Raw genomic sequence first — 16228 nt, forward strand, 5'->3', positions numbered from 1 at the left:
TTGAAATCGATTGATGTACGGAGATACGACAATCACAAAATAACTTTTTTTCAAACACAAGGAAGGAATTTGTCGAACGAAAATGGATGATCGGTTCGAATCTAGCGACGAAACGGACGATATCCCACAAACTGGGGAAATAAAAACTGCAGATAAACTACCGTTCAGCATTAAAAGTATATTAAGTAAACCAGATGCATATAAGGAGGAGGAAGAAGAGATGGTTAACAGATTGAATAGACCAACCTTTTCGTTTATCCATGTACCTCAGATCAGTCTAGGCCTATCACCACCTTCATCTAGTGCCAGTGCTTTGAACTGTGCCGCCGCTGTCATTCGTGTTCCTGCACATCGTCCCATTCCCAGCCTCCAGATCCCGTTCCCTGCAGTTTTCCCGTGGATGGAAAGTAGACGTCTAGCAAAAGAAAGACTAACAGGTTCGTTAACATTTTAATAATTAAGTGTGTAAAATACATCGTTAAAAAAATGTCAACTCATAACCATGCATTTTATATTATGGTTAAAAGCATTATAGTGAAGCATATCATTCCTCCATGCTTGGTGTAGGCCTATACAAATACTCGATATCAAAATATAGATTATTTTAATCATTATGGAACAAACATTGCTAAGAATAAATTTTAACAGATAAAATAGTAACGTAGTACCAGGTAGGTCCTAAATACATAAAATTTGAATGCTAATTTCATTAAAATACGTTTGTTAGTTATACCAATAATGTGTTTGACCTTATTGTTTATTATAATAACAAAGAAAACCACATTATTTAATTAATTTTCTTCTCTTAATTATTAATTAAGATGATGTATCATAATACAACAATATGTGTTAATATAGGCCTATAGACACATGCATAGTTATCAATAAAAATAGATCTTCTATCAGATGTAAACTATAAAATTGTTTTGATAATTAAATGTTTTAAATGCTATTTAAATAAACAATAGGGCCTAAATAAATATTTTATATTGTGCCTTTCTAAAATGCTACGGTACCATGTTGCTACCATGCACGATGTAATCAGTATAATTCTAATTTCTAGATTCATGTACAAATTTGAAATAATGTCTTGGCACAAAACATTCGGCAAACATTTAAAACGAAATTAATTACAGAGTTTTGTAATCAGAATGTTGTAAACAAATCAATTAGTACAAAATAACAGTGCATAAATTTTATGTTGGTTCATGGTATTACTATTACTGAGCTAACCTCTCAATTCGCTATATCGTATGAAGGGCCTAACCGTACGTTAAACCATGCAATGAGGTTGAAGTTAGGCCAGAAACTGCATCAAGTTTCGGTCTATTATTCTGTATTTCGGACATACCTAATAAAAGAATTTCTTTACATGTCTAAACTACGATGAGAATAATTGTCATTACTTTCATATTTTGCCAAATGAGATTAGGAAGTCATAAACACGATGTAATACATCGTTTGGATAAGTGATGGTAACAAAACGGTTGCCTTTGTAACGATAATGCGAAGATATGCATTTGAACGTTTGTGAAATAATACAGATATAATGAATTGAGTCTATTCTACCAGGACGAACCGTTGAAAAAATGCATCAGGCACATACAAATCGTTAAACCAAATACATTTTTTCTCCTTTTTGGCGTAAACACCACTTTTATTCACATTAATATCATTTTTCACCATAAAATCATATTATTTTCATTTATCACATTTTTGTTAATTTGATCAACTTCATCAGTAACATTTCAAATCTTGTAAATTCACTTTGTATTCCATATTACGTCCTTTTTTTCAATAATTTTCTTATATTTTTCTATACTAAGACTTACAATAAAAGTTAATTAATTTTTTTAAATATTGTTGTTACTTAAAACGAATGTTCAATTCAAAAATTGTATATATGGTAAATAAATATTTCCTAATGAGAAACAATGGATAATCATGGGCCTGTTATTTATGCTTGTTTTATGTGCAAATTGATACATAAATAAAACTAGTAGTAAACTAAACAAATAAAATAATGAATTTGAATCATTTTGTAACTTTTTTTGCAAACATAGATAAATTCGTATTATTTTATGTTTTCATGTTTGTGTGCAAATTGATATTAATAGAACTATTCTGTACTGTACTATTCTAGTAAACTAAACAAATAAAATAATTAATTTAAATCATTTGTAATTTTAGAAATACATTTTTTGTAATTCATTCAAAGGGTATTGTATTTTTCATGTTTGATAAATTAAAAATAAAAACTATTCTGAAAAAAACATTCAATTTTTAATGTATTTCAAACCCTTTTCAACATTTTTTACTATAATCTTTTATGACTGTATTTTTTCATTATTTTAACTCACGCTTTTCTGCTTTTTATTGTTTTATTGCAGTTTTATACAATTTTAACTCCATTTTATGTGTATTTTGTTGTCTTGTGTACATGTTGAAAATGATTTTGACCAAATATAATGAATGAATGAAGAAAGAAAACATAATGTATACGAATATACACAGAGGTTATTACCAGATATAACCTTAACTGCCTAAGATTACATTATGCAAATTAGCTTGTCACCTGGTGCCTGGTAAATTTAAATTGTTTACAAATTAGGACAAACTGTCTGATGTTATAATTCAAAGATAATAATGTTTTAGGTTTATGATTTTCCTGACATATATTGTGTCTTTGATTCCCTTAATTTATTTTGCAACCCATATGTTTACTGCTTAAGTGGCCTCTTGGTGCCACGCTGCATCTTAATGGTTGTTCTGCACTTCGAATGTTATCAACTTTCACATCACTACCGTACATGTGCAGTCCTACAGTATAATGACAAAGCACTTGAACAAAAGCAGTTTGGTATATATCAGTGGTTTGATAGTGATTTAGATAATTAATAAGGATTGATTTGTTTTGGTAGTCAATTTTCTCTAAGAGTAATAACCATTTTGTACCATGGCACTATTATTTAGGATTAAGGGTTAATTTTCTTTGAGTCTTTTCCCTTTTCTGTTGAGTCTCTTCTTTGGGTTAGATGGTCCGTATAACGATTATAACTCCCCGCATTAGATGCAACCATAACATAGGTTCCATTTTAGAATGTTACATCAAGGTGGAAAACTAAACCACAAAAACAGGTATGTGGTGAAACAGATTTCGTTCTAACTTCCAATATAAGCAAAACAAACCTTGTATTGTAATAGAGAAAGATGTGTCGAAACGAATTCTAATTTGATTATAAACGTTAAATCAAAATATTAAATTAATTTTAATTGTATTCATTTTAGTAGTATAAGATATTCATATTGTAATAATAGCCTATGTTAATTGATTAATCGTAAAGCATGTAATGCCTGGTGAATCTATGTTCTTGTATTTGGACATACAATATTATACTTATTAACACAACTTCCTAAAATTGCATCTTGCAATGTGTCATGTTCGAAAGTCGCACAGAAGGCCTTACACCAGTCATCTTTATAGAGAATGATAGCGATAAAGAATAAAGATTGGAAATGGAATGTGAAAAACGTAGAATATACAAATATTACTTTCAACAAGTTTTTTATTTATTTTTTTATAATAATAATAATGATAATAATAATAATAAGATAGCAACAACATTGTTGCAAAAATTAAGAAATAAAATAAAATAAATATACACATTTTACTATTCAAATATTGTTTTATTTATATTAACGAAAGGAGAAAATATAAGAAAATAACGAAAAAACGAAACAGCGGGATAAAAAAGTATTCATTAACCAACTTTAAAGCATTATTGATATGATTGAATGAAACTGGTGGTTCCACGTCTCAAAAGAGATAAATAAATAAGATACATGGTGTGTATATATAATACACATTATGTTGAGTTTATTCCTCTATAGGTCGCGAGCTAAATGTAAACCTTTTTCAGCAAAACGTTTAGCATGTTAATATCTACTTCTTGCTTTATTGGATTAAGTTCGACATAAAAAGCCTGTTAAATAATGCTGTTAATGTGACTCTTAAATGAGATCTTTAGTCGTAGTTAAAAGTGCTAAACTTGTGAATTTCCAACTATGTATATTGACTATGAATATAAATAGCTAATTTTCTATACTTTATCTTCTTAATAGCATTATTATCCAAGTGTTGTATTTGAAAATGAGATACTTCGATTGACCTGGTAGATATAACGATGATGTATCAGACCTTAATGGTGCTTTAAACTGTTGATAGTATATACATGGAGACTTGGTTTCTTAGTTATTCAAATTTAAAGACGTATGAATAAATTCATTTTTCGATATTATTGCGTTCTGATTTAAATGGAATACTTCTTACGTCAATCATAATAAACGGATAGCAGGATTGTCGTATGAGAACTAAAATCATAATTTGTTGTCTAAATATTATCAAGGGCCAGTATCGTATTTAAATAGATGTATAATGTAACGAATTAAATACTATTATGATGAATGAATAAAACCAAAAAAAATCAAAAAGACCCGTAGACCATAAATATACCTTATAAATACGTATTTGAAGTGTTGCTTGGTATAGGCCAAATACGGTGTTCAAGCCTATATATTTTTTAATGTATTTGCTTCCGGATGTAGGCCTACATTTTAGATTCTATACGTAATCGATTGTTTTTTGTTTTGTTTTATTTCAAGAGTAAAATATTCATTTGTTTTAAAATAAATTTGAAAAACAATTTGTGAATTATCTACCGTTAAGCAGTATATTTTCTTTTAACCACAGTAACTCGTCGGATAGGACATCCGTATCAAAACAGGACACCACCAAAAAGAAAAAAGCCACGTACTTCATTCTCTAGGCTTCAGATCTGCGAGTTAGAGAAGCGTTTTCACCGGCAGAAGTACCTTGCATCGGCGGAGAGAGCATCGCTAGCAAAGGCTTTGAAAATGACAGATGCACAAGTGAAAACATGGTTCCAAAATAGAAGAACGAAATGGAGGTAGGCTAATGATATTTTACAATCGGTTTTGTGTTTAACTATTCGTTTAAGAAAAGTTAGCGGGGAAAATGGCAAAATCAGCACCGTGGTCATGTTACAAGAGTTGTCAAAACAATATAGATTATCTGATAAAACTCCTAGAAAGTAGGAAACCTTTTGACATTTTCGCCTCACTGTATTAATGGAATATCAATCAGGATAGAGCCAAATTATCAACCTAGGTTGAATAAGAAATCGGTCTTAAATTTAATTAAATATTTCAAAGCTAGAATGTAATAGTTTTTCTCCAGCTTGAAATATATATTTAAAAAATACCATGTCTGAATTTACGGAGTTTATCTCAAATTATTTCACTTATAAAAAAGACAAAAGAAATGGTTAATTTGAACCAAAAAACATTGTCTGACAGACAATTTAAAGTATTTTTTGCTTGAAATTACATTTTTTTCAGGTAAATATTTTTTTTTCGATCCAGTTTTTGGTCAAAGTGAATAACTATTACGTGGCATTAAAATGGCATATCCAACAATAAATTTGAAAACAAAAATGTTAGGGGGACAATATATCTTTAACGGTTGAATATAGACCTAATGAACTCATGTTTAATCATGAGTATAACCGCACTAACCTCTAATGTACAGCATGCATCATCAGGACGGCCTAATCGTTGTATTGAAGCGATCCCACGAATGAGCTGTGTTAATTGAAAACCAAAATAACGGGAGCTTAAGCGAATTTGACATTTTAAAACTGTAAACATAATATATAGCTTAAATATCTAATTAATTAAAAAAAATGTGCATGTTGACATTAGTATAAGGTGAGAATTCCGTGTTTATTCTGAACGTAGGGGAATGAGCTGTTAGGAGCTCATTGTACTAAGCTTTGGCCAGGGTGGCCAGTTCCTTTCCACGCACTCTAGTTAGTATAACTTCAGAAAATTCCAACATTTTCCTCAAAGTATCGATGAAATTTTATAATAGCTTATTTAAAAAATATAAAATAGGCCTACACACGATTGAAATATTGAAAATTACAATATGTTGACCTATATTTTACACAACTTTTAATTAAGAACTTCAGAAACTATTCACCATTTTGGTAAAAGCATTTTTACGATTTTTAAAGTAACAAAAAAGGTAAAATAAAGTGAAAAAGAAAAATTAACGAACTGGGAATATAAATAACCATAAATTCGTCAAAAACACCGAATCCACGTGGTGGACAACATAACCCAAACAAACTCCTAATAAGTGATGTTTGAACTGTAGTGTAGGCATATTTTATTTATTTATTTATTTTATTTGAAACATATTTAAAGAGGGTGATCCATCCAGCAATTGCTGATCATTTGGAACCCTCATAACAGATACAATACACAAAATAGAACAATAACAGTATACATCTTTTACAATGTTCTAATTGGGTTTATCGCAAATAGCGTCGCAAAGCATGATGGGATGAAGTACGCGCGTTGCGTTTTACGGGATGTGTTGTTGTTTACAATTCCTTCCCATCATGCATTGTGCAATAACATTTCTCGCGATATATCAAGCTATTTGCGATAAACCTTTAATTATCGCAATCATTATTACGTTTAATACATTTATCTACTTTAATATATTATGTATATATGCATAATTATGTTTAATATATAAATTAAATTTGCATAAAATAGTCAAATTTTTGTTTATTCGATACAGTTCAGTATTTAAAAAAAATCTAAAGTCCGTAAAAATAGAAATGTATATAAATTTAATTTGCATAAAATAGTCCAATTTTTTTTTATTCGATACAGTTTAGTATTTTTAAAAAATCTAATCCGTAAAAATAGAAATGTATATAAATTTAATTTGCATAAAATAGTTCGTTTTTTATTATTCGATAGCCCTACAGTTTTTTTTATTTAAGTCCGTAAAAATAGAAACTTAAATAAATAGGTACAAAATATCACTTTAACTGTGTCTATATTTATAATATGTTTTCTATGAAGATAGTGAAATCCAACTCGTTTTAAATGTTGTGTTATCGACGTCTCTGATTTTTTTTCTCTGGATTTGTCGCTTTTTTCCCAGCGTTAATTTTATAAGTTTAATTGCTTTTGATCAAGTTTCAGCAGACTTGTGCTTTGAAACGTCCATGTGATAGATGCCTTACCTCGTTGTTAATCTAATTGCTGTCTATAATTACATCTTAAACTGAATAAATTACAAATCATCAACTAATAAAGAAAACAAAGGTAATTATAAACTTTACAGTTGATAGAGAATAGCAGGTGGAATGTGAACGTGATTTAAACACTTTAAATACAATTGATCTTGTCGCTAAGTTGACTTAATCACTACAGACTTATTATTGAGTTGACGTTAGATTTATACGATCATTTTTTGTCGAAATGAAAACATTTGAAACATGAATTTATATATAGCTATAGGCATATGACTACAATGAAAAATATAATTGAAATAAATTGTTATAATGAAGATGACATCTTAAGTTGCATCATTTTACACGCGCGTTTTAGGCGCGTTTAAAAGCTGATAAAAATGTTACGGTGTACGCGCGCGTAAAGTTCATCTCTTTGAAGTATCACTGATACCGGTACGTCAATAATTATCAATCGTGTTGATTAATTTAATAATTATCTTTTAATTTGAAGAAATGGAACTTTAATTAATATTGTTTATGTCCAATTGAATATTTCCGAATATTTAAACTATGGTAATTCGTATTCACATTACCTTCATTGCAAAGGTTTAATTTCTATATAAATCATATGTCATTAAATAATATATGTCATTATATAATAACACTCCTTGATTAATTTTTAAAAAACTTGAGAAATAAGCCTTTGGCGATTATCTATAATTAACGATCTATTTATAGATTGTGTTGTTTTTTAAAGTTAAATCAAAATCAAAATTAATTAAGAATGTCGTTACACTGTTGTAAGGCATTGGCACTTTGGTAATTTTAGCTTGCTTAATCATAACTGCGTCATTATTAAGCAACTTAATGATCATGTGACACAATTATTGACACGCACGTGATTTTGTTTATGATGACTGGTAGTGTCATACTTTTAAGAATACGCGCGTCATTAAACGCGTCAACACTGCGTCGCCCCCTTTTTATGCACGCAATCATAATCTTAAACAAATTCTTATCTGAAATATTCTAAAACTGATTTACAACAAATCTAAACGTATTACCGGTTAAAATTTAGAATTTATCACGTCAATTTTAAAGTGATCCTTACAAAATTGGAAGTGGTGTTTTCTATATATTTTTGTCTTAATCATTATAGCGTCAACTTAACATGATCCTCTCTTGATAGAGATATGGTAACCGGTGGTGCGCATCCCAGCACTGAAACGCCTCACGACAATCCAATTCTCAACTAAGATGAATACGGTACACATGGGAATTTTACTTATAATGAGATTCTAATAGAGCAGAGATTTTCAAGCAAATGCATCCCCAATGTATAGCGATGAATTAGCAGTCTCCGACGAGTTGCTTCTTTTACACATAAATAGTAAATTAACGTAGATGTCTTAATCAAATAGCAATCATGCCGTAGAATGTAGTATAATGTACACGAGTTATTAATATATATCATCAAAGATGTTATTAGCTACGTGTACAATTACAAGAACAAATCTTGCGTTTACACTAATCATCTACAAATATGTGAACAAGATTGCGTTTACACTGATAAGTTGTAATTAAATTGTACTTTAGAAGTAACCGTCTACAAATATGTGAACAAGATTGCGTTTACACTGATAAGTTGTAATTAAATTGTACGTTGGAAGTAATTGTCTACAAATATGTGAGCAATCACTGTGTTCACACTGATGTGTTGTTATTAAAATTAATTAAATTTAAGTTACGTGTAAATTCGCCGATAGTCAATTATAAACAAACAATTGCGTCCAAACGTCAAATACGTCTGCAGGAGTTTATTGAATTTACAGTTAGGCCTCTGTTCACACAAGAAATGTGTCCATGAAAGAAAACAATATTTTTAGAATATGCCATTTTAACGTCACGTATTAGTTATTCACTTTGATCAAAAATTGTATCAAAAAAATAATATTTACCTGAAAAAACATATTTTCTAAGTAAAAAATAGTCAATCGAAAGTTAGACCAATGTCTGTCAGACAAGATTGTTAAATATTACCGTTAATTTTGTCTTTTTATAAGTAATATAATTGTTTTTTTATTATTTTTTCTGCAGAAATGCACTTTCTGCAATATTGCAGAAATGCACTTTCTGCAAAAAAATGGCCTATTCATCTTTATTGTTCATGTTTTCGTGAAAAGAAGTAGAAAAAATAAATATTTAGTTTGTTTTCAGGGAAACAGATTCAGCGAAACTTTTTTTTTGGTAATAAAAACTAACTTTTCGATTGAACATTTAGGCTAGGCCTGTAACATTGAGTCGTTTATTCAAATACCAGGCAGGTGTACAATCTGTTTAAACACAGTGGTCGAATTTCCCATCAGATAAATGAATCTATTTGATAAAAGTATGATTCGCTGTTTCTCTTAAGGCTTATCTGTTTTTATTTTTGATATCAATCCAAAAGAAATGTAGCCCCAAGTCGTATTGATTTACAGAGCCTAACACGGGTATCTTCAACCGTTCTGAGTCAATCACAAAGCCCTTTGTGCTCAACAAATTGATGTATAAGGCGCCAGTATTCAACAGGCCTAGAAATCAATGTTAATATGTTAATTGAAAGCAGCTTTTGATATCAGTAATGGGGTTAAGAACGTTCTGAGGTACATAACACCTGATTTGTAAATGTTTCGGAAGTTGAATTTGTCAAAAAAAGTTTTGCCCGAAGGAACGTATTTCTTTGACTTTTGACTTATCTGAAGCTCACTTTTGGCGCCATTCTGAAGGATGGTTTGTGAGATTGATAGTCTGTCCTCTATTCAGGAAACGCGCGCATCTGTCGCAGATGTGTGTGTACCGATTTTTGTCTTGTTCTTCTTACCCTCTATTCTTAATAGTGACTTGTATTTTCGCTCATTATTTTAATTTCAAACAATTTTTAGAAATCGTATCGTTTGATTTTGTATTGTAGTCTTGATTGAATAGGTAATCTATCGGATGATGATATACCCTTTGGCTAATAAGACGACAAGGAATCACCATAGTTCAAGATACAATATCAATTTAACATTTGGAACACAATACAATCCAAGTTAAACAACTGTCCCTCGCGTATCTTTCTTCCTTCGTTAGATTATTATTTGCTTTTAAACTGATTTGGATTTTAAAGTGAATTATGGCAAGTAGGTAGGCTAGGCCAACAGGAACCTCTATATTAGTGGGACATAAACCAAACAATGTCCTCTATAGAGATGTCCCTTGAATAGCGAGATCTACCGTTACCACCTATATTTTTCTCGTTCATCTCACACACGCAATATGTCCCACCCAAAGGATGGGTTAATGTACAGTATAATTAATTTTGTAAACTTATTTGTTTAATTCAATATTGTTTATTTTCTTACCAATAATATTATTTTGTTCTTTTTTTAGACGTCAGACAGCAGAGGAACGGGAAGCTGAACGACAAGCAGCAGCACGTTTTGTCTTTAATCTCCAACATGAAGCAATGATTAAACAGTTACAGGAGCCCTCTACAGGTGACGCAGTTTGCGTTCACAACAGTTCCTTAAACGCGTTACAAAGTATCCAACCGTGGAGTAGTGAACCGGTGAAGACATCGGCTGCTGAAATGTCCTGTTCGCCACCATCATCCCCGTCAACGTGAAAATGTACTAGGCTTATTACACATAATATTATAGTGAACTTTGAATATGACAAAAGTGACAATAATGGTTTTTATAAACTATAATTCATTAGGGCCTAAGCCTAATGGATTGAGAAATTGTTCGATTTCTACCAGTGTTTCTTTTTTACTTACTCAAGACTGGATTCTTCCTTCGTTGGTATGGTGGTGTTACGCTTTGAATGGATGGACTTTCTTCCGGGTAAATGACGTCATACGTTACGTAATAATTGAGCAGGTGCTAAATAGTAAACTTTTCAAAAACTATTCAAACCAACGCAAGTCTATGGTTTACTTGTTCAGCATTCCTCTCACAATTATTTCCAAATAAGGCATTCCTATAAAATATAAAAATTCCAGCATTTTAATATACATGTAATATATATTATACTGAACTAGCTGAAATATGTAGAATAATTATCATATTGTCTGTAAATAATGTGTTGGGTGTTTCAAATGCCTATATACTGCCAGGGGGCGAATCTAGCGAATCTAGGAGGATCAAAACCCTTGAATAAAGTATATATAATTATATATGGCTCCACCCCAACCCCTCCCCCCATAAATCCCGGATCCGCCCCTGACTGGCGCTATCCACTGGTATTATGCCACTACTGTAAATATTTACCATTTACACTTTCTTGTAAAATTAAAGTGAGTATAAGATAAAGAACTTTACAAATGTTATCCTATATGAGCAATATTTTCAGTTGAAACGTATTTTTCTTCTCAAATACGCAATTTTAAGTTTGTGAAGTAATTGCTGAAACTGATAAAATGCGACGCTGTACCTAAAAAAATTAATTAATTTTGCAACATTCTTTTGGGAAAAATCCACCTATATTGTAATTTCTTGTTTTAACTTCAACAAAAATGAATGTGTACAATAATAATGGAACCAGGGTGGGAGATTTTTTCTTTTTGAATATACCATTTTTCATTAACTGACTTGATATTTAGTAGGTCTCTAATAGTTCAATGCCATTACGCTTTGTTTAAACATGAAGGAAGTTAAAGCCCCATCGTTTAACAATAATTCAAAGGATATTTAGGATGAGTTGGACCTCTGTATGTTACACGTCTCCAACGAGTCACTGAAGACAGTAAATAATTCAAACGATATTTAGGATGAGTTGGACCTCTGTATGGTTACACGTCTCCAACGTGTCACTGAAGACAGCAAATAATTCACCAAATACGTTTACGTGAACAACGACTTCATTCTCTCTTTTTATTTATTTACGAAATAATTTACGTTGTACAATGCCTCAGACTAAATATGGGACTGTTTTACGGTAATTATAGGCCATATTTTTTCATGCAGTATATTGATTTTATAATACACAACGTTTGAAATACATGATTGGGAATCGTTCAGTAGTACTTTCTACTATTTTTGCTTAAGGTTAGTTTAAGGTTACAAATTTATCGTTGTTGATGTTTATTTTGTGAGCAAGCTATGTGCACTTTGAGAGAAAATCTCACAAAGAAAAATCTTTCTGATGACAGATTTATTCAGTGATTAGAAGAAATAGATTCAACGGATCAAATAAAATTGTAAGAAATAAATCAAAGGTTTAGTATATTGGCCTAGTTATGGGCTAAATGACAGGGTTCGGTTTAAAAACACTCGCATGAGGGTCTTAACTTGACCTTGGTATATCGCACACGCACAAAATGAATCGTCTTTATCTTTATTCGAATTTTGGGATGATGAGTTATTTATTATATTTCTGTTTTGTTCAGATGGATACACAACACGGCGGACAGATGCGCGCGTAAAGTCGACCATCATGCTATTTTATCAACGTTTAAACTCGCGCGTCAGACGAACTAATACTGGCGCGTGGTTTAACTGTATTAAAGGCCGGTTCACACTGAATTGTTCAGTGTGAACCGGCCTTAATCGGAGCATCAATTCAAATAATGTAACTTATCAAGAACTTTTATTGAAATTAGTATAATATATCACGTGTAAATACATTGATTATTTTTTTATATAAACTACCCCCACCCAATAATCGTTTAATTATATTACCGTATTTTGTATGGTATGAAATATTTGTTTCTTCTAAAAATATAAAATGTGCAATTATATCTAATTTTAGTACGGTATTTCTTTATTATAATATCATGTTATAACCATTATTCAAATTATTCAAGTATCAATTACTCCTTCGTGTGTTAGTGTTTCAAATAGTGACGTCGATACAATTTTGTAAATAAGTTTAATTCAATAAAATGATAATAAAGATGTATAAACGTTATTTTATGTCGAGTCGTTGATTAACGCTCTTTCATGAGACGGTACTTTCGTAAAATATTATTCTGGGAAATTGACGATGATGATGATGATGATGACGACGATGATGACAACGATGATTACAACGATGATGATGATGATGATGACGACGAAGATGATGACAACGATGATTACAACGATGATGATGATGATGATGACGACGATGATGATGATGACGACGAAGATGATGACGATGATTACAACGACGATGATGATGATGATGATGACGACGAAGATGATAACAACGATGATTACAACGATGATGATGATGATGATGATTAGGCCTATGACGACTATGACGATGATGATGACAACGATGATGATGATAACGATGCTGATGATGATGATGATGATTATGACGACTATGACGATGATGATGACAACGATGATGCTGATGACAACGATGATATGACAACGATGCTGATGATGACGATAACAATGATGACGATGATTACGATGACGAAGATTACGATGATGTTGATGACGACCATGACGATGATTACGATGACGATGATGATGATGACGACGACCATGACGATGATTATGACGAATATTCATAGTGATCAATACAAATTTTCTTTTGTATCAACTATATTGATGCTGATTCATTAAAAGCTTAATGCAGATAAAGTCTTGCACATTTGATGATAACCAATACTGTCTCAATAAAGAGTCAATTCGTCTGAAGATGAAACGGTATTAACAGAGCATTATGCTGTAAACTATACGGTAATGAATCGAAGACAGGTGCGATTCTTTATAGCCAAATTGTATTCAAATTAAATTATATTCAATGATGCGAATCGCTTATTAGAAAAAAAATAAGACTCGTCATTACCCGCTATTTCGTTTATTTCTTTTTATTGAAATGATTATCTAGAAAATAACTTATTCACAAAAGAGTAATTTATCGAATCAATGCTCTCTCACTGTTGTTCACCGTTGTTCCGATGATGATGATGTCTGTGCGCGCGAGACTCGATGCATCAATCGCTAATTGAGTCTGAATTTGTAGTTTAAACATTATAAATTAAAATTAAACATTAATGTAATAATACTAGTTAATTATCATTTTCTATTAGCATTTAAAACTGTACTTTTTTTTTTAATTCCAATAAAAAGTCGCAAGGTTCTTTACATTGTCTATATCAATTAAAATAATTATTTCTTTTTAAAAATTAATGTAATAAATCTATCGTTACATTAAATGGCTAAAGTACCCATGGAGCCTTATACGTAATATAACGGTATATGATGGAGATAGGTTATTCATTTGGTACTCAGATAACTATAGCAATTACTCATTGTGATTTGATTGTTGATAATCTACTAAGGCGTTAAAATTCGATTTGATACAATCTATTCGATTTCAGATCTTTACTCGTTAAAACATAACGTGTTTCCTCGTGTATGGAACGCTACAGAAAAACATAATTAAATATTAACACGATAATATTAGTAAATGTATATAATAATGATAACTCACTAATGATCATACGGTTGACATGATACAAGTAATAATTATAACAAAGATTTGTTTTTGTTAAAAAACAAAAAATGATAATCGAACTTACAGAACGTTTCGAAACCTGCCAGGTTTCATTCTCAACTGGCGTTTCATCGTCTAAAACCAGATGGAATTAATTTAATTAATTAAATTAATTAATTAAACAAGTAATAATTTTTATAAATGTGCTCACATGTTATGGGTAGGAACACAGGGCCATATTAAATATTATATAATAACGATTATTTTCTAATGACCATACGATAATGGCACAAATATTACTTATCATAAATGAGGAAGGGTATGTTGCCCCGAAAGCAAATTTATTTCTGGCTGTTTTATTTTATCATTTTGTTTAATATCTCCTTAGAGATCCAGCTACTGATACCTACAGAATTGTCATTTTATCAGTAATTTGCCTTTGGAGATATATATTAATTATATTAAAATATTATTAATATCATTTTATTTTGTTTTTCGTTTTTTAAAGCATTCAATCTTAACTTGTGAACATTTTTAAAATTTGTATGCAACTTTTGCAAGTTCCCGTCTTTATAGTTTGAATAAGAAATTTAAAATAAAATAATTATAATAATTGGAATAGACAAGCATAAACACTTTCTTGATATGTGCATTTAATTTTGATATTAACTAATACATATTTCAATAAAATCGAATTACAACATATTGAAGGCGATCCTGATTTATGGCTATATTCAGTGTTCTTATATATCTGTATCTTATATTTTTTTAATCATCTTTCGATATTTATCTGAAATTATTGCCATCACTTACAAGATTTAAAAATTCGATTTATGTTTGAATTACTAGGACATACTCAAATGGCAATTTGCAGTATTCGATTCAACAAACTTCGTCATAAACGCAGACGATACGAGGCAAAAAGTTAACGACTATTCTTCGCGCCATTTATCACGAGTGCATATCATGTGATAACGTGCTTAAAATCACAGAATACATCGAGATTAAGAGTGTTAAAGCAAAGCCTTAGTGAAAAGAAGACAAAATCAAGTACTCATAATTATATATCAAGTATACAAGTGAGGGTAGAAACTCTTGTATTTTGGCTCAAAGTAATTGAAAGTAACGCTCTAGCCGCAACAGGCCGTGAATTGAACATGCACGCGGCCAGCCAAGTGTTTCAAATCACCTATTAAAGCAGGTTATTAAGAGTGAAGTACTAGTCATAATAATCATAGCGTACACCATCCACAAGTATATGTACAATTATTTTAGATTTAATTTATCTCAACTGTACGGTGTATATACATCATTAGGGAATACAAAACGGAAGAAATTGTCTCAAACATCGTGTTGTATCTCGCCTAATGACTTGTGTATAACGATAATAGTTTTTGAATCTAACAAGCCGTGTGAAGAATATAAATCTTTACGAATCTCAGCAATTCAAAAAGCACAAATAACAAATATTCTTCGACGACCGCCGCGGAGATTATTACTCAATTTTCGTCATTAAAGAATTTATAATAAAAAAAAATGTTTTACCATAAAATAGTTTTTGTTGTTTGAATATCCACTGTGGATTATGTTGAGTTCTATTTACCATTTTACCACAAGTTTGTCGTTGATTCGTATCTCTACTTCATGTAACACGG

At 30.7% G+C, this 16228-nt stretch overlaps 1 protein-coding gene and 1 long non-coding RNA gene across 3 annotated transcripts in view; one reads left to right on the forward strand and one right to left on the reverse strand.

Moving 5' to 3' along the window:
• The window catches only part of LOC144837392 (uncharacterized), a 34086-nt gene extending 23125 nt beyond the window's left edge, over positions 1 to 10961 (reverse strand). Inside the window, exons 1-2 of one of the 2 annotated variants that reach the window (XR_013611469.1) lie at positions 10918 to 10961; positions 247 to 415 (exon numbers count right to left, since the gene is read on the reverse strand). This is a non-coding gene — a long non-coding RNA (uncharacterized LOC144837392). Of the gene's footprint in view, positions 1 to 246; positions 416 to 10501; positions 10635 to 10917 lie in introns of those variants that run through there. The other variant, XR_013611470.1, reaches the window with a different exon arrangement.
• On the forward strand, positions 6 to 10764 carry LOC144837391 (T-cell leukemia homeobox protein 3-like). Its single transcript, XM_078692463.1, has 3 exons — positions 6 to 437; positions 4751 to 4967; positions 10530 to 10764. Exons 1-3 carry the CDS (start codon positions 83 to 85, stop codon positions 10762 to 10764), a joined length of 807 nt encoding a protein of 268 aa, XP_078548589.1. The 5' UTR covers positions 6 to 82.
• Positions 10962 to 16228: the final 5267 nt, after the last annotated feature.

Source organism: Antedon bifida, chromosome 3 (assembly GCF_963402885.1).
Source record: "Antedon bifida chromosome 3, ecAntBifi1.1, whole genome shotgun sequence".
In the NCBI taxonomy this organism is placed as follows: Eukaryota; Metazoa; Echinodermata; class Crinoidea; order Comatulida; family Antedonidae; genus Antedon; species Antedon bifida.